This window comes from Lepidochelys kempii, chromosome 9, assembly GCF_965140265.1.
Source record: "Lepidochelys kempii isolate rLepKem1 chromosome 9, rLepKem1.hap2, whole genome shotgun sequence".
NCBI classification, from domain to species: Eukaryota; Metazoa; Chordata; order Testudines; family Cheloniidae; genus Lepidochelys; species Lepidochelys kempii.
The window spans coordinates 55,440,552-55,459,430 of NC_133264.1; the positions used below are offsets into that span (position 1 = coordinate 55,440,552).

At 45.3% G+C, this 18,879-nt stretch overlaps 1 protein-coding gene across 3 annotated transcripts in view; it reads left to right on the plus strand.

The window, feature by feature from the left end:
- The window catches only part of HDLBP (high density lipoprotein binding protein), a 91,406-nt gene that overhangs the window by 56,364 nt on the left and 16,163 nt on the right, over positions 1 to 18,879 (plus strand). For all 3 annotated transcript variants that reach the window (XM_073360450.1, XM_073360452.1, XM_073360453.1), the window contains exons 13-22: positions 248 to 352; positions 787 to 900; positions 2,758 to 2,844; positions 3,014 to 3,145; positions 4,203 to 4,421; positions 5,531 to 5,752; positions 6,065 to 6,283; positions 8,866 to 9,004; positions 10,171 to 10,325; positions 11,592 to 11,696. In XM_073360450.1, the coding sequence (XP_073216551.1) occupies positions 248 to 352; positions 787 to 900; positions 2,758 to 2,844; positions 3,014 to 3,145; positions 4,203 to 4,421; positions 5,531 to 5,752; positions 6,065 to 6,283; positions 8,866 to 9,004; positions 10,171 to 10,325; positions 11,592 to 11,696 (1,497 nt within the window). The remainder of the gene's footprint in view (positions 1 to 247; positions 353 to 786; positions 901 to 2,757; positions 2,845 to 3,013; positions 3,146 to 4,202; positions 4,422 to 5,530; positions 5,753 to 6,064; positions 6,284 to 8,865; positions 9,005 to 10,170; positions 10,326 to 11,591; positions 11,697 to 18,879) is intronic.

Genomic DNA, 18,879 nt, shown 5'->3' on the forward strand with positions numbered 1-18,879 from the left:
ACCTTTCCCCACAACCAGCACTTGTGTACCATACTTTACTCTTGCTGGAAGCAGAGTAAATTTAATGTCTGTCTATGGGTGTTTGAGTCCACTTTTCAGCTTTAGGGAAAGGGAACTCTGGTCTGGCATAGAAGATGAGTTCTGAAAGACATGACTGCCTGATCAATTGCCATGTAGCAAAATGGAGTAAATAAAGGGCATGGAACTCATCTTGATGAAAACATAATTGTCATCTGTATATTCTCAGGAAAACGAACGCACCAAGGACCTAATTATTGAGCAGAGATTCCATCGAACCATCATTGGGCAGAAGGGCGAGCGCATCCGGGAAATCCGAGATAAATTCCCAGAGGTAAGGCTTCTCCTAGCAAGCTGCAATTTGCAATCTGTGTGTGAATGTCCCTCCTTTTTGAGGTGCTCTTATATTGGGGTGCTGACTAAAATCTGTGTATCTGGCTGAACGAATAAATTGTGGGGGGTCCCCCACCGGCCTGTGGGTCATCATGGGGTTAGAACCTGGGACCTTTGGCACCAAAAGCACAGGCCTCTACCACTTGAGCTAAAGGCACAACTGTTAGCTTGTAGTGGATAAGAGCCTATGACTCCCGTGTACCAACCATTAGAGGGGACCCTTAGCAAGAATGTTCTTTAACACAAAGACCCTTTCTACTGAAGGGTTACTGATTCTTGGGACAGAGGAACTGTGCTGTGCTATGGATCTTCTATCCTGCCAATCATACCTTTGTATGTTATGTGATTCTGCCATTAAGTGACCATCTCTTGCAGGTGATCATCAACTTCCCAGACCCAGCACACAAGAGCGACATTGTCCAACTTAGAGGACCCAAGAATGAGGTGGAAAAATGCACAAAGTACATGCAGAAGATGGTGGCAGACCTGGTATGAGAGCTTCTTGTGTTATCTTCCCCACCTCCCAGTCTTTAGTTTTGGGACAGAGGATAACTGTGTGCTGACATCACACTTAAGCTTTGTCTGAAACCTTAGAATGTACAGCAGGTGGGTGAGACACCTGCATTGTGCTGATATTTAGTAATGAAGGGACAGCTCTTCTTACAGTGGCTCTAGGGTAACTGAGTGAGAAGGGGATCCACCTCCCAAACCCATAGCTTCAGTCTGTTTTGACAGGTTTCAGAGTAACAGCCGTGTTAGTCTGTATTCGCAAAAAGAAAAGGAGTACTTGTGGCACCTTAGAGACTAACCAATTTATTTGAGCATGAGCTTTCGTGAGCTACAGCTCACTTCATCGGATGCATACCGTGGAAACTGCAGCAGACATTATATACACACAGAGATCATGAAACAATACCTCCTCCCACCCCACTGTCCTGCTGGTAATAGCTTATCTAAAGTGATCATCAGGTTGGGCCATTTCCAGCACAAATCCAGGTTTTCTCACCCTCCACCCCCCCACACACAAACTCACTCTCCTGCTGGTAATAGCCCATCCAAAGTGACCACTCTCTTCACAATGTGTGTGATGATCAAGGTTGGCCATTGCCTGCATAAATCCAGGTTCTCTCACCCCCCTCCAAAAACCACACACACAAACTCACTCTCCTGCTGGTAATAGCTTATCCAAAGTGACCACTCTCCCTACAATGTGCATGGTAATCAAGGTGGGCCATGTCCAGCACAAATCCAGGCTTTCTCACCCGCCCCGCCCCCTTTTCCCGGGGACGGACGCTCACGCTCACTCGCCTGCTGGCAATAGCTCATCCAAACTGACCATTCTATAAGTTTAAATCCAAGTTTAACCAGAACGTCGGGGGGGGATGGTAGGAAAAAACAAGGGGAAATAGGCTACCTTGCATAATGACTTAGCCACTCCCAGTCTCTATTTAAGCCTAAATTAATAGTATCCAATTTGCAAATGAATTCCAATTCAGCAGTTTCTCGCTGGAGTCTGGATATGAAGTTTTTTTGTTTTAAGATAGCGACCTTCATGTCTGTGATTGCGTGACCAGAGAGATTGAAGTGTTCTCCGACTGGTTTATGAATGTTATAATTCTTGACATCTGATTTGTGTCCATTTATTCTTTTACGTAGAGACTGTCCAGTTTGGTCAATGTACATGGCAGAGGGGCATTGCTGGCACATGATGGCATATATCACATTGGTGGATGTGCAGGTGAACGAGCCTCTGATAGTGTGGCTGATGTTATTAGGCCCTGTGATGGTGTCCCCTGAATAGAGAACCTGAATTTGTGCAGGAAATGGCCCACCTTGATTATCATACACATTGTGAAGAGAGTGGTCACTTTGGATGGGCTATTACCAGCAGGAGAGTGGGTTTGTGTGTGGGGGGGTGGAGGGTGAGAGAACCTGGATTTGTGCTGGAAATGGCCCAACTTGATGATCACTTTAGATAAGCTATTACCAGCAGGACAGTGGGGTGGGAGGAGGTATTGTTTCATGATCTCTGTGTGTATATAATGTCTGCTGCAGTTTCCACGGTATGCATCCGATGAAGTGAGCTGTAGCTCACGAAAGCTCATGCTCAAATAAATTGGTTAGTCTCTAAGGTGCCACAAGTACTCCTAGTCTGTTTTGAGTGAATTTACTTTTCTGACCTTCTCTCATAAGCAGTCAGGCACCTTCTAGGCAGAATGGTAAACAAAGAGGCTCTTTTCCAGGTGTTTTAAGAAATCCTAACAGAAATAGAAAGGGTGAGGCATGACCAAGCCTGTTGTGACTTCATCTCGTCAGCGAACTAATTCTCTTCTTTCTCTTTGTAAGGTTGAAAACAGCTTTTCTATTTCTGTTCCCATCTTCAAACAATTCCACAAGAACATCATTGGGAAAGGAGGTGCTAACATCAAAAAGGTGAGGTTGCTACTGGCCCTCAAATGTTCTACAAAGTTCCTTTGTACTCTCTGCTTTCAGGTACCTTCCAGTCATCAATCCCACCTGCTCAGTGGTGAAGTAAAACTTAACCTTCCAGAGCTTCCTCTTGCATGCTCCACCTCAAACATGTATTTGTTTCTTACTGCAGATCCGTGAGGAAAGCAACACCAAGATTGATCTCCCAGCAGAGAACAGCAACTCAGAGACAATCATCATCACTGGCAAGAGAGCAAACTGTGAAGCCGCTCGCCACCGAATTCTATCCATCCAAAAAGAGCTGGTAACAGGAACTGGTTAATTTAAGGTGTTATAAATGGAGTACAGAGGCCTAACAAAACATAGGTGACTTGACAAAATTCACAAAAACAAAGCAAACAAATTATACAGGAGATAGTTAAACTTAAAGAATACAGTCTCTTATGTGTTGAGTTCATAGCTTGAAGATTAGCATGCTTAAGATCAAAGAGCCCAGCTTCTCAGCAAAAGATACTTATGGTCCTTTCCGAAGAGGTTCTTGTCTTAGGCCTAATTGTCTTGGCAGTCTCTTTAGGCAGGCCTCCGTATCCAGCTTGCTAGGTTGCAAATTCTGAGAGCTGATACTAAAAATGCCATATTAAAGACAGCTGAACTCAAGGAAACTTTGAAAGAATTTTTTTTTTGGTTCAAATTCTGAATGTTAACAGTACTAGCAACTGAACTGCTTAATAAAACGTTTAATACAGAGGTTGCTTTAATTTGAGACCAATCTCCCCAGATAATTGAAGACCACCAAATTGGACTGAGTCCTCAAAACATAGCAAGCTTCTTCAGGTCACCAAAGTAGGCAAAGAAATCTACTTGCCTAATCCTGAGAACATTTAGGAAAGACAAGTCCAGGATACAATTTCCAGTGGCATGTAGTGCAGCCACTTGTCTCCATGTGGAGGTTTTCATGAATCCAGCCAATACTTCTGACCAGAATCTTATTGAATCTGCATTATTCACTTCTCTTCTGAAAGAATCCTCATCTACTGAAACTTTTTTCTTTGTGCCCAAACGGTAACAGTGCTGGGGGGGGGGGAATACTTTCCCCAGTGCCCATTATTGTTCTGGGAGTCTGGCATGTGCTGGCACATCCAGCTGCTGCTTGGCAGATATTGCAGATCCTCTGCTCAGATTTGCTTCTTAATAAGTGGTTGTGTGGTCATCTCCCAGTACTAAAATCCCAATAATCTCAGTATTCTGATATCTCCAGAAGAGGAACAGACTGCATGGGTCTGCTTCCCCCTCACCCAAACAATTCCCTCCCAACAGCTTGCCATACAATCCAACCTTAATGCCCTGGCTTCTTCCCCTAGGCTGACATCACAGAGGTGGAGGTCTCCATCCCCTCCAAGCTCCACAACTCCCTCATTGGTGCCAAAGGTCGCTTCATTCGCTCAATCATGGAGGAGTGTGGTGGGGTCCACATCCACTTTCCCACAGAGGGCTCTGGCAGCGATACAGTCACCATCAGGGGCCCTGCTCAGGATGTGGAGAAGGCCAAGAAACAGCTGCTGCATTTGGCAGAGGAGAAGGTGAGCCCTGCAACTAGGTAGAAAGATCAGATCCAACCACAGTCTCTTCCCTCTTAATGTGTGATCGATCCCACACTGTGTGCCTTACCACAGAGAGGTGCTGGGTGGGGTGGACAGTGTAAGGGGGGGACCCTGTCTTTTGGGTCATTATACTCCTATTGTAAACACAGTTGGAACATTGGTACCACTGCTCCTAGGACAAGAGACCCTGATCCTAGTGGCGTTCGAGTTAGTAAAAGAACTAGCTACTCTGCCAACAAAGTGACTTAACCCCTTTGTTTGTTTGATCTGCTCTTTGCTTAAATGCCTCTTTGGGTCCAGATGAAGGAGCAGAAATGTCCTCCTCTCGCCCCCCCTTACCCCCCGCCTTACTTGGAATTGAAGCACACTGGTGTGTGACTGGAGTTGGTTTTACTCCGAGAGGCAACTTTCCTTCACTCCTCCCTCCTGTCTGGCCTTAGCCCGTGCCTACAAATTCCAAATGAGTGGCATTCTTTTTTTCACATCCCTTGATATAATTATGGATGTAATTAAGGTCTCAAGTGACAGGAGTTACTCTAAGATGCATAACTGGCCACTTTATTTATTAACAAAAACTTTCTTGGAAATGGCTGCCTGGTGAAAGTGCTGTGTACTCTCATGTTATGGGCCAGATTCACAGCTGCAGTAAGCCTGCGTAGCTGGCAGGTAGCATGACACTGGCTTATCCGCTATGGGTCTGGCCCATGTGAATGAGCAGTTCTCTGGCTCACTTGGTCCTTCTCCTGTCTGCTCTCAGCACCATTTAATCCTGATGCATTCTTACTGGATTGTGTTGTGACATATCAGAAGTAAGGTGACATCCTCCCAAATGCAAGTTCTCATGGTGCGAATATTCTGATGCCTGGAGAATGTGAAGTAACATCTTCTGATTTCAGATACCAGAATTCTTCTAGTTTGCTTTTACTTTGGAAGATTGGATTTCTAGGCTGTGACACTAGTCACGCTTAGCCAAATGTGCATGTGCACAAACTTATTCCAGAAGTTTCTCCATATATTCTAATGGTGAAATTGTGTTTGCAAGTACTCATTTGTGCTTTGTTCTCTGTGCGGGGGCTGACCTCTATTAGCAAACTAAGAGTTACACAGTGGACCTTCGTGCCAAGCCAGAGTACCACAAGTTCCTGATTGGCAAAGGTGGTGGCAATATCCGCAAGGTGCGTGATAACACAGGGGCTCGCATCATCTTCCCAACCTCTGAAGACAAAGACCAAGAGCTGATTACCATCATGGGGACCGAGGGGGCTGTCAAGGAGGCTCAGAAGGAGTTGGAGGCACTCATCCAGAACCTGGTGAGGGAGGCTTCCTCCATTCACTTGTCTTTCTACCCACACTTCCCATGTGTGCATCTCTGCAGCGTAGGTGGTAGCAGGTGCTAACCTGTCAGTTGGGAGGAATTGCTTGGCCCTGGATAAGGGTAACATGTCTATTTGGGAGGCCCTGGTAGGAACTCAAGAATTAAGATATGTGTGTTTACACTGCACACAACCCACTTCTCTAATGATAGAGGAGTGGTCCCACATTGTGAGCTGTGGAAGGGATTTTCTAATCCAGAAGTAGAGTGTAATGAAGAAACACCACTGTGTAATGTCTCCTCTCTGCAGGATAACGTGGTTGAGGACTCCATGGTGGTGGACCCCAAGCACCACCGACACTTTGTAATCCGGAGAGGGCAGGTTCTCCGTGAGATTGCTGATGAGTATGGTGGTGTGATGGTCAGTTTCCCCCGCTCTGGCACCCAGAGTGACAAGGTCACCCTCAAGGGGGCCAAGGACTGCGTGGAGGCTGCCAAGAAGCGCATCCTGGAGATCATTGAGGACCTGGTGTGTGTCCCAGCAGGCTTGTTTTAAGAAGCAACTGTTCTGTTTCTTACACATGTCACAAGTACCTTCCTCCCTCCCTCCCCCCCACCCCCCCCCCAAAAAAAATCCCCTGCTCCATGTCATGTGGAGGGTCCTGTTTTTGCCCAGTCTCTGACCTGAGGAACACTGTGGCAGGTCACATGGGCCCCAGGTATTGGCACTCCGAGCCTGGGTCAAAACCTAGGAATATCCAGGGTAACCCCCTATTTAGATCCTAGCCTAGGAAAGATGTCTAGCCTCCCCAGCGGCCTGGCTGGGAGGAGATATACATCCCCTTTTGGCCTTCCTTAGCCAGCTGTTGGGGGTGGCAGTTTCTTCTTGGCCAAGACTCTGCTGTGTTTCCTGTGCATTTCAGTTCCTTAATGCTTAGGAGTCCTCCTCTGCTCAAGGTCCCATCCTCCCCTCTCATTGTAGGAGCAGAAGGGTGGTGGTTAGGGGTCTCTAATTCTCTTCTAGGTATCTTTCTGGCATGCTCTGTTCAGCCCTTTGCTGTCTTCTGGGGGAGGTGAGGAGCTGTACTTTCAACACTGTCTTATTAAAGGGTAGCTTTCGCTTGCTCCCGACTCTGGCACATACTGATCTGGGAGATGATGCACAGAGCACTTCAGGCATTGGGTACTAACTTTGGGGTTCCTGGCTCAAGAATTGGAGCCAATCCTCCCAAGGCTGGCTCTTACAACTCACCAGCTGTTAAGTGTCTGTGCTCTTGTCCTTGCCTCCATGACAGGCTGTTCTCCACCCTCCCTCCCCCTGAAGAGCCTCTCGAGGGAGAGGTATGGGAATGGAGTTCTGGTCTGTGGCCATTAGTCAGGTGTGGGGTAGCATTTGGAGGACAGGCTGCCTTTTGTTTCTTGGGCGCGGAGGTATGAGGGATTCTGGAAATGTATTGGACAGAATAATTGTTGCTCTGTCCCAACTAGGGCTGTCGATTAATCGTAGTTAACTCTCACAATTAACTCAAAAAAATTAATCCTGATTAATCACACTTAAACAAGAGATGACCAATTGAAATTTATTAAATATTTTGGATGTTTTTCTACATTTTCATATATATATCTTGTATTCTGTGTTGTAATTGAAATCAAAGTGTATATTTTGATTACAAATATTTGCACTGTAAAAAGATAAACAAGAAATAGTATTTTTCAGTTCACTTCCTACAAGTAAGGTAGTGCAATCTTTGTCCTGAAAGTGCAATTTACAAATGTAGATTTTTGTGTGTGTGTTACATAACTGCGCTCAAAAACAAAACAATGTAAAACTTCAGAGGCTACAGGTCCATTCAGTTCTACTTCTTGTTCAGCCAATCACTAAGACAAACAAGTTTGTTTACATTTACAGGAGATAATGCTGCCCTCTTCTTATTTACAATGTCACCAGAAAGAGAGAACAGGCATTAATTAAATTTGTGACTGAACTCCTTGGGGGAGAATTGTATGTCCCCTGCTCTGTTTTACCCTCATTCTGGCATAAATTTCATGTTCTAGCAGTCTCAGTGATGACCCTGCACATGGTTTTCATTTTAAGAACACTTTCCACTGCTGATTTGACAAAATGCAAAGAAGGCACCAATGTGAGATTTGTAAAGATGGCTACAGCACTCGATCCAAGATTTAAGAATCTGAAGTGCCTTCCAAAATCTGAGCAGGACGAGGTAGAGAGCATGCTTTCAGAAGTCTTAAAAGAGCAATGCTCCAGTGCGAAAACTACAGAACCCAAACCACCAAAAAAAGAGAATCAACCTTCTGGCATCTGACTTGGATAATGAACACGTGTTGGTCCACACTGCTTTGGATGGTTTTTGAGCAGAACCCGTCATCAACATGGACGCATGCCCCTGGAATTGTAGCTGAAGCATGTGCATCTGGCACATAAATAACTTGCGACGCCGGTTACAACAGGGCCGTGAGAGTGCCTGTTCTTGCTTTCAGGTAACATTGTAAACAAGAGGCGGGCAGCATTATCTCCTGAAAATGTAAACAAACTTGTTTGGGTGAGTGAGTGGCTGAACAAGAAGAAGGACTGAGTGGACTTGCAAGGTCTAAAATTTTATTCTGCATTCAAAAATTTTAAAAAGTATTTTTGTACATAATTCTATATTTGTAAGTTCAGCTTTCATGATAGAGATTGCATTACAGTATTTGTATTAGGGGAATTGAAAAACACAATTTCTTGTCTTTTTACAGTGCAAACACTTGTAATCAAAAATAAATATGAAGTGAGCACTGTACACTTTGTATACTGTTGTGTTGAAATCAATATATTTTAAAATGTAGAAAACATCCAAAAATATTTAAATAAAATGTATTCTATTGTTTAACAGCGCATTTAATTGCAATTTAAATTTTTTTTTAAATTGCTTGACAGCCCTTGTCCCAACCTTTTGCCTCCACCCTGCTCCCTTCCTGCCTATGACACACATGGCTATATGAACTTACTATGGTGACAAATCTTTGAGAATCACATTTTGATCAAATAGGAGGGAGTATGTGACAACAGGTGTCACCTGAATAATTCACCTGCTTTCTCTGTCAAACATGCAGGAAGCTCAGGTGACAATAGAGTGCACCATCCCCCAGAAGTTTCACCGCTCCATCATGGGCCCCAAAGGTTCCCGAATTCAGCAGATCACCCGCGACTATGGTGTTCAGATCAAATTCCCCGACAGGGAGGAGAACCCAGGTATGATGCTTTGAGAACTCTACTGCACTGGAAGTGTTGGTGGGGTGCTCTGAGCTACTCAGATCACTGGGGGTTGTGCTGCTGCTTCGGAGGGAACCCCAGCCAAGTTCACAAGTCATGCAGTTTAAGTCTCTCCCTGCAGAGAGGCAATGTGGCTGGGCAGGAGGCAGCCTTGCAAGTGGACACTTCTGCTTTGAGCTGTGCAGTCCTTAACCCTCCTCCAAGCCTAATACTAAAACAGGCAACTATGACCGTGTCTCGTACTCAATATGGACTAGAACTGCTGTCCTTTTGCTTCTGCCTCCTTAGGCTCCTTTAAGAACCAGGCCAAACTGCAATGGCAGGAGAGAGCTATTGTTTGGTCTACACCAAACAGCAGTAGAGTTTCTATAAACTTCAGGTCTTTTACCTTTAAACTCTTTTGGAGAGGGAGAACTTTTAAACAAACCAGCTCTCCTTACCGCTCTTCCCCTCCCACAAGTGAAAGGAGAATGGCTTGTTTGCTCCACTACATATTGCCAAGTTTGGTCTCAAGTATACCACACACAGCAAGGCTCATTGGTTCCTGGCTGCCTTATGTTTAACCACACCTGTTAAATAAGGTGTGGGGGAGGGCCTTCTACCACTAGGAGGTGGTGAACCGACCATGAAACTAGACCACAGTCCTGACTGATGTAGAATATATTGCTTTTAATATGAAATATTCTGGGTCTGTGCACTTCATAACAGCTGAAAGAAAAGCTACTGGGAATGTGGGTTCTCAGACAGCAATGGTGGACTATGTGTAATGCTTAATACAATAATCTGCTGCTGAGTAAGGAGAGAGTGCCATACAGAAGGGGCAATAAAAGGAACTCTTTTTTTTGGGCTGGAGAGAGGCTGTGTTCCTATGTAAAGAGCAGGGCATAATGGTGGACACTCTACAATCCAGGATGGAGCCAAGGCAGAGTTAGTACTGATGGTAGGTAACCTCTCATACTACTGAAATGCTATTAAAATCTCACTTTCTTTATGGTGAATGTCCGTTGTCCTCCCTGTGTGCCTTGGGGTCCTGCTGGGCAAGGTGGAGGGTGTGTACTGATCTCTGTGGGAGTAATACCACTTATGGAAACTAAGTTCTGTATTCACTGATAAGATTCTTATTCTGTTTGTTTCCATGCTCTCAGCCCCTGCCACAGAACCAGCCATGCAGGAGAATGGAGAGGAGAGTGGGGAAGGAAAAGAAGCTAAGGAGGCTGACCCCACTTCCCCAAAGAAGTGTGACATTATCATCATCTCTGGCCGCAGAGAGAAATGTGAGGCAGCCAAAGAGGCGCTGCAGGTATGTGGTGCTGCTGGCTCTCAGCAGACTCTCAAAGCTCTTGTATTCTGCTTGTGCCCTGCAGCAGGAGGCTCTATTTGAATACTTTGGGCTCTGGTGCCAGGTGGCCTTGCTCAAGTTGGTGTCATCCTGGGGCTAATGTGGCATAGGTAGATTATGTAGCCTAAAGGAAAGGGATTCCCTTTATTGCACCTAAACTTTCTGCCCTTTAATGACTTGCAGGGTGGGTGTGAATTGACCTGGCTCAGTTGGTGTTAAAGGCTCTAAGCAGTAGTGGGAGTTGCTTATGCATAAGACTTTTTTATGACTTGTCCTTTCAACCCTGCCCCGTAATACAAGAGCAATCGTTGTTTTCTATATTGTTCCTCAATAAAGTCCCTTCGAACCTTTTCCAGGCTGACTAGTTCCAGCCTTGACAAGTTCTCATCAGAGCTAAGGCCATGTCTCAACTACAAAATTAAGTCAACCTAACTTAGGTTGGCATACAGCTGCCACAGTAATTACATGTCTACACTTTGCTTAACCATGTCTACACTTGGCTGGTGAGGACGCACACCGCTGACACAAGAAGAAGTGCTTGTATCAATTGTACTGTCAGTGCAGGGCATTGTGGGACTGCTCCTGAAAGCCAGTAACAGTTGACAAAAGCACCACAGGGTCTACACTGACACTGCGTTGACCAAACTACATTGACTTTGACTCTGACGCTCATGGAGCTGGAGTTAAGTTGGCATAGCGGGGAAATTACATTGGCGGGAGCAAAATTTAAGTATAGACGCTTCCACAGTTAGGTTGACATAAGCTGCCTTGAGTCATCCTAACTCTAATGGAGACCAGACCTAAGTGTTTCCATCCTTAATCTAATGACTTTCTTTCTGGGCCTTTTCAGCCTTCACTATATTTTAAGGTGAGGCTATGAAAATGGAGCACTGTACTCCAGAGGAGGCACCATTGTTAATTCTGAGTATGTTCTTTAGTATCCAATGTATTCTCATAGCTTTCGCTGCTGCTGTTAGGCTTTCTTCTTGACCTCCCCATGAAGACTACATGGTCTCTTTCCTAATCAATGGTTTAATGATCTTTTGATCAAATGTATTCCACTCTGGGGGATTCAGGAAGTGCCAGATCTCTCTCCCTTTTAGGACAGATGTAGCTAATCTAAATCACAGCAGGGCTGTCATTCAAAAGGCTTTGAGAGAAATCTGACCCTTGACTCTGCAAAGTGTTTCTGCTGGGTAAACTCTGTGCTCTTCCTCCCCCGTGCAGGCTCTGGTTCCTGTCACCACTGAGGTGGAAGTGCCCTTTGACCTTCACCGTTACATCATTGGTCAGAAAGGAAGTGGAATCCGCAAAATGATGGATGAGTTTGAAGTAAGCTGGGTTTTGTCTCCCTCCCATCCCTGGATCCCAGAGATCCTGTTGCTGTGAATGTTGCCTTTTGGGAGTGCCAGGAACATGGCCAAATCCATGGCCCCAGCAGTCACTAGTGTGCCACTGGTATGGCAGGTACTGGACAAAATGTTTCATAAATTCATAGACTTTAAGGTCAGAAGGGACCATTATGATCATCTAGTCTGACTTCCTGCACAACACAGTCCACAGAATCTCACCCACCCACTCCTGTAACAAACCTCTCACCTATGTCTGAGCTACTGAAGTCCTCAAATCATGGTTTAAAGACTTCGAGGTGCAGAGAATCCTCCAGCAAGTGACCCTGTGACCCACGCTGCAGAGGAAGGTGAAAAATCCCCGGGGCCTCTGCCAATCTGCCCTGGAGGTAAATTCCTTCCCGACCCCAAATATGATGATCAGCTAAACCCTGAGCATGTGGGCAAGACTCACCAGCCAGACACCCAGAAAAGAATTCTCTGTAGTAGCTCAGATCTCACCCCATCTAACATCTCATCACAGGCCATTGGGCATATCTACCGCTAATAGTTGAAGATCAATTAATTGCCAAAATTAGGCTATTCCATCATATCATGCCTTCCATAAACTTATCAAGCTTAGTCTTGAAGCCACATGTCTTTTGTCCCCACTGCTTCCCTTGGAAGGCTGTTCTGGAACTTCAGTCCTCTGATGGTTAGAAACCTTCGTCTAATTTCAGGTCTAAACTTTCTGATGGTATGTTTATGTCCATTTGTTCTTGTGTCCACATTGATACTGAGCTTAAATAATTCTCCCTCCGTGGTATTTAATCCTCTGATCTATTTATAGAGAGCAATCAGATCTCCCCTCTGCCTTCTTTTGGTTAGACCATTTGTTTGATTCAGCCACTAGGAAGCTGCAGTAAGAACATGAGTCTTGTATTTGATCCCTCCTCCCCTTCCCCCAGGAGTGGGAGGAATGGGCTATGCACTGAAGTTCTGAACTGAATCATTACCAAATGTCACCATCTTTCTCTTTCAAAGTTTGTCACAGAAAGTAGTTTAGGATATAGAGGTGAATGGTGATTGGGATAAAATACAACATGGATTAACAAAAGGCAGATCCTGCCAGACCAACCTGATCTCCTTCTTTGAGAGGATAACTGATCTATTAGACCAGGGGTTCTCAAACTGGGGGTTGTGACCCCTCAGGGGGTTGCAAGGTTATTACGTGGGGGGGGGTCTGAAGCCATCAGCCTACCCCCCCCAAACCCAGCTTCTCCTCCAGCATTTATAATTAAATATAAAAAATGTTTTTAATTTATAAGGCTGGGACTCAGAGGCTTGCTGTGTGAAAGTGGTCACTAATGCAAAAGTTTGCATTTCCATTGTCTAATACAGTGATTCTCAATCTATCTAATCTACTTGGATTTCAGTATTGTATTTGATACAGTCCACATGAGACATTATTAGTTAAATTGGAGAACATGGGGATTAATAGGAGACTTGAAAGGTGGATAAGGAATTGGTAAAAGGGGTGACTACAACAGGTCATACTGAAAGGTGAATGGTCAGGCTGGAGGGAGATTACTAGTGGAGTTTCTCAGGGATCAGTCTTGGGACCAATCTTATGTAACACTTTTATGACTGACCTTGGTGCAAAAAGTGGGAGTGTGCTAATAAAATTTGTGAGTGACACACAGTTGGGAGGGATTGCCAGTATGGAGAAGGACCAGAATATCATACAAGAGGATCTGGATGACCTTGTAAACTGGAGTAATGTAAATCGGATGAATTTAATAGTGCAGAGTGCAAGATCATGCATTTAGGGATTAACAACAAGAATTTCTGCTATAACCTGGGGACATATCAAGCAGGGAGAACTGGAGGTCCTGGTGATGTCAAGGAACTATGACGTGATTGGAATAACAGAGACTTGGTGGGATAACTCACATGACTGGAGTACTGTCATGGATGGTTATAAACTGTTCAGGAAGGACAGGCAGGGCAGAAAAGGTGGGGGAGTAGCACTGTATGTAAGGGAGCAGTATGACTGCTCAGAGCTCCGGTACGGAACTGCAGAAAAACCTGAGTGTCTCTGGATTAAGTTTAGAAGTGTGTGCAACAAGAGTGATGTAGTGGTGGCAGTCTGCTATAGACCACCAGACCAGGGGGATGAGGTAGATGAGGCTTTCTTCCGGCAGCTCACGGAAGCTACTAGATCGCATGCCCGGATTCTCATGGGTGACTTTAATTTTCCTGATATCTGCTGGGAGAGCAATACAGTGGTGCATAGACAATCCAGGAAGTTTTTGGAAAGCGTAGGGGACAATTTCCTGGCGCAAGTGCTAGAGGAGCCAACTAGGGGGGGCGCTTTTCTTGACCTGCTGCTCACAAACTGGGTAGAATTAGTGGGGGAAGCAAAAGTGGATGGGAATCTGGGAGGCAGTGACCATGAGTTGGTTGAGTTCAGGATCCTGACGCAGGGAAGAAAGGTAAGCAGCAGGATACAGACCCTGGACTTCAGGAAAGCCGACTTCGACTCCCTCAGGGAACGGATGGCCAGGATCCCCTGGGGGAATAACTTGAAGGGGAAAGGAGTCCAGGAGAGCTGGCTGTATTTCAAGGAATCCCTGTTGAGGTTACAGGGACAAACCATCCCGATGAGTCGAAAGAATAGTAAATATGGCAGGCGACCAGCTTGGCTTAATGGTGAAATCCTAGCAGATCTTAAACATAAAAAAGAAGCTCACAAGAAGTGGAAGGTTGGACATATGACCAGGGAAGAGTATAAAAATATTGCTCGGGCATGTAGGAATGATATCAGGAGGGCCAAATCGCACCTGGAGCTGCAGCTAGCAAGAGATGTCAAGAGTAACAAGAAGGGTTTCTTCAGGTATGTTGGCAACAAGAAGAAAGCCAAGGAAAGTGTGGGCCCCTTACTGAATGAGGGAGGCAACCTAGTGACAGAGGATGTGGAAAAAGCTAATGCACTCAATGCTTTTTTTGCCTCTGTTTTCACTAACAAGGTCAGCTCCCAGACTGCTGCGCTGGGCATCACAAAATGGGGAAGAGATGGCCAGCCCTCTGTGGAGATAGAGGTGGTTAGGGACTATTTAGAAAAGCTGGACGTGCACAAGTCCATGGGGCCGGACGAGTTGCATCCGAGAGTGCTGAAGGAATTGGCGGCTGTGATTGCAGAGCCATTGGCCATTATCTTTGAAAACTCGTGGCAAACGGGGGAAGTCCCGGATGACTGGAAAAAGGCTAATGTAGTGCCAATCTTTAAAAAAGGGAAGAAGGAGGATCCTGGGAACTACAGGCCAGTCAGCCTCACCTCAGTCCCTGGAAAAATCATGGAGCAGGTCCTCAAGGAATCAATCCTGAAGCACTTGCATGAGAGGAAAGTGATCAGGTACAGCCAGCATGGATTCACCAAGGGAAGGTCATGCCTGACTAATCTAATCACCTTTTATGATGAGATTACTGGTTCTGTGGATGAAGGGAAAGCAGTGGCTGTATTGTTTCTTGACTTCAGTAAAGCTTTTGACACGGTCTCCCACAGTATTCTTGTCAGCAAGTTAAGGAAGTATGGGCTGGATGAATGCACTATAAGGTGGGTAGAAAGCTGGCTAGATTGTCGGGCTCAATGGGTAGTGATCAATGGCTCCATGTCTAGTTGGCAGCCGGTATCAAGTGGAGTGCCCCAAGGGTCAGTCCTGGGGCCGGTTTTATTCAATATCTTCATAAATGATCTGGAGGATGGTGTGGATTGCACTCTCAGCAAATTTGCGGATGATACTAAACTGGGAGGAGTGGTAGATACGCTGGAGGGGAGGGATAGGATACAGAAGGACCTAGACAAATTGGAGGATTGGGCCAAAAGAAATCTGAGGTTCAATAAGGATAAGTGCAGGGTCCTGCACTTAGGATGGAAGAACCAATGCACCGCTACAGACTAGGGACCCAATGGCTAGGCAGCAGTTCTGCGGAAAAGGACCTAGGAGTGACAGTGGACGAGAAGCTGGATATGAGTCAGCAGTGTGCCCTTGTTGCCAAGAAGGCCAATGGCATTTTGGGATGTATAAGTAGGGGCATAGCGAGCAGATCGAGGGACGTGATTGTTCCCCTCTATTCGACATTGGTGAGGCCTCATCTGGAGTACTGTGTCCAGTTTTGGGCCCCACACTACAAGAAGGATGTGGAGAAATTGGAGAGAGTCTAGCGAAGGGCAACAAAAATGATGAGGGGTCTAGAACACATGACTTATGAGGAGAGGCTGAGGGAGCTGGGATTGTTTAGCCTGCAGAAGAGAAGAATGAGGGGGGATTTGATAGCTGCTTTCAACTACCTGAAAGGGGGTTCCAAAGAGGATGGCTCTAGATTGTTCTCAATGGTAGCAGATGACAGAACGAGGAGTAATGGTCTCAAGTTGCAGTGGGGGAGGTTTAGATTGGATATTAGGAAAAACTTTTTCACTAAGAGGGTGGTGAAACACTGGAATGCGTTACCTAGGGAGGTGGTAGAATCTCCTTCCTTAGAAGTTTTTAAGGTCAGGCTTGACAAAGCCCTGGCTGGGATGATTTAACTGGGAATTGGTCCTGCTTCGAGCAGGGGGTTGGACTAGATGACCTCCTGAGGTCCCTTCCAACCCTGATATTCTATGATTCTGTATCAGTTGTAAGTGATGGGAGGAGAAAGACCTGGGTGATTGGTTGATCAAAGGATGACTATGAGCTGTCAATGTGATGCAGCTATGGAAAAAAGCTAATACAGTTCTATGGTGCATCAGGTGAAGTATTTCCAGTAGAGACAGGGAAGTGTCGTTACCATTATACAAGTACTGGTGAGACCTCACCTGGAATACTGTGTGCAGTTCTGGTCTCCCATGTTTAAGAAAGATGAATTCAAACTGGAACAGGTGCAGAGAAGAACTAGGATGATCTGAGGAATGGAAAACCTATCTTATGAGAGGAGACTCAAAGAGCGTGGCTTGTTTAGTGTAACCAAATAAAGGCTGAGGGGAGATATGATTGGATTCATAGGCCACGTCAGAGGGATAAATACCAGGGAGGAAGAGGAGTTACTTAAGTGCCAGTTTGGACACACGAACAAATGGCTATAAACTAGCCATCGACAAGCTTAGGCTCAAAATTTAGGCGGAGGTTTCTAACCATCAGAGGAGTGAGGTTCTGGAACAGCCTTCCAAAGGGAGCAGTGGGGGCAAAATATTGAACTGACTTCAAGACCTGAGCTTGATAAGTTTGTGGAGGGGATGGTGATAGGTAGGGCCCTACCAAATTCAGTCGTGAAAAATGAGTCCTGGACTGTGAAATCTAATTTCTCCCTCCCCAACTCTCCCCCCACCCCACCCCACCCCCCAGCTTTCACGGGGGAGACCAGCATTTCTCAAATTGGTGATCCTGATCCCAAAGGGAGTTGCAGGGAGGGGGTCACAAGGTTATTTTAAGGGGGTTGCAGTATTGCCACCCTTACTGCTGCCTTCAGAGCCGGGTGGCCAGAGAGTGGCGGTTGCTGACTGCCGGCCCAGCTCTGCAGACAGCAGTGCAGAAGTAAGGGTGGCAATACCACACTATGCCATCCTTCTGCACTGCGCTGCTGGTGGTGGCTCTGCCTTCAGAGCTGGGCTCCCGGCCTGCAACCGCTGCTCTCCAGCTGCCGAGCTCTGAAGGCAGTGCCGTCACCAGAAGCAGTGCTGAAGTAAGGGTAACAGTATCGCAATCCCCACACAATAACCTTGTGATGCCCCCAACTCCTTTTTAGGTTAGGACCCTACAATTACACCATGAAATTTATTATTTTTAAAATCCTGTGACTGAAATTGACCAAAATGGACCATGAATTTGTTAGGGCCCTAGTGATGGGATTTCCTACAATAGCATATGGCCTATCAAAGACTGCTAGTAGCAAAAATTCCGTGGCCAGAAACAGGACACTAGGTGGGGAGGGCTCTGAGTTACTACAGATAATGCTTTCTCAGGTGTCTGCCTGGTGGGTCTTGCCCACATGCTTAGTCTAACTGATCGCTGTGTTTGGGGTCCAGATGGAATTTTCCACCAGGTCAGATTGGCAGAGACCCTGGGTTTTTTTGCCTTCCTCTGCAGCCTGGGGCATGGGTCACTTGCAGGTTTAAACTAGTGTAAATGGTGGATTCTCTAACTCGAAGTCTTTAAACCATGATTTGAGAACTTCAGTAACTCAGCCAGAGGCAGGGTGGATAAAAATCAATGATTTAAAAAAAAAAAAATCAAATCTGATTTTTAATTTAAATCTGATTTTTTGATGATGCTTTTTGAGGAAAAAACTTATCTAAAGATAGATACGTTATAGCTCAAAGATATCTCCTCATAGAGTAGGGATTATAAATTTTAATTCTATAGTATAAGACAACATATTCATGTAGTGTTTAAGAAACGTTTTGTAAATGAGTTCCAATAGTTCATGAATTAGGGACCCAATCTTATGGGATTTCAGGCACTTCTATATAGATTTAGGTTAATCTTTCTATCTACCCAGTGGGACTCAGTGCTCAGTCCAGAAGATACCATCAGAGATGCTTAGTTTTGCAGTTCTCAAACTCTGGATTTGTCTCTCCAGAGATAACATGCTTGTTAACATGCTTGTTTTTAAATTAATAAACTATACAGAGAGGTGAGAAATAACAGACCTCAACCCTATTGTCCCTTTGCGAATTTGTGTACACAGAGTCAATCCCTTACCTCTCTAAAAGTGCAAAGTTTCAAAAAGTTCAATGAATAGAAGACTGTTGGGGGCAGAATAGATCTGGACAAGGAGAAGAAATCTGGAGATAAATGTGAGAAGGGAGGGATAGGCAGTAGAATCAAAAGCATATTACAGAAGTCTTGAGGTCTTTCTGAGCATAGCCTTCATTGATTTGAGATCTACCACACCATTCACTCACTATAAAGGAAAACCTATAATGGCAGCAGGCCATAAATGAGATCCAGTTTGGGAGTATTTTAATGAAGTTCCTCTACCTGTGGGTAAGAGAAGCATGCGTGCAAAATGGAAAGAGTGCAACAAAGAAATGCAAGGCCTGGTTGCCCAAATGAAACAACATCATGAGAAGTGTTCCTTCTCAGGAGGAAGCTGCATTGAAGATGATGAAAGGAACATGTCTGAACATGCAGAATCTTCAGGTTGGT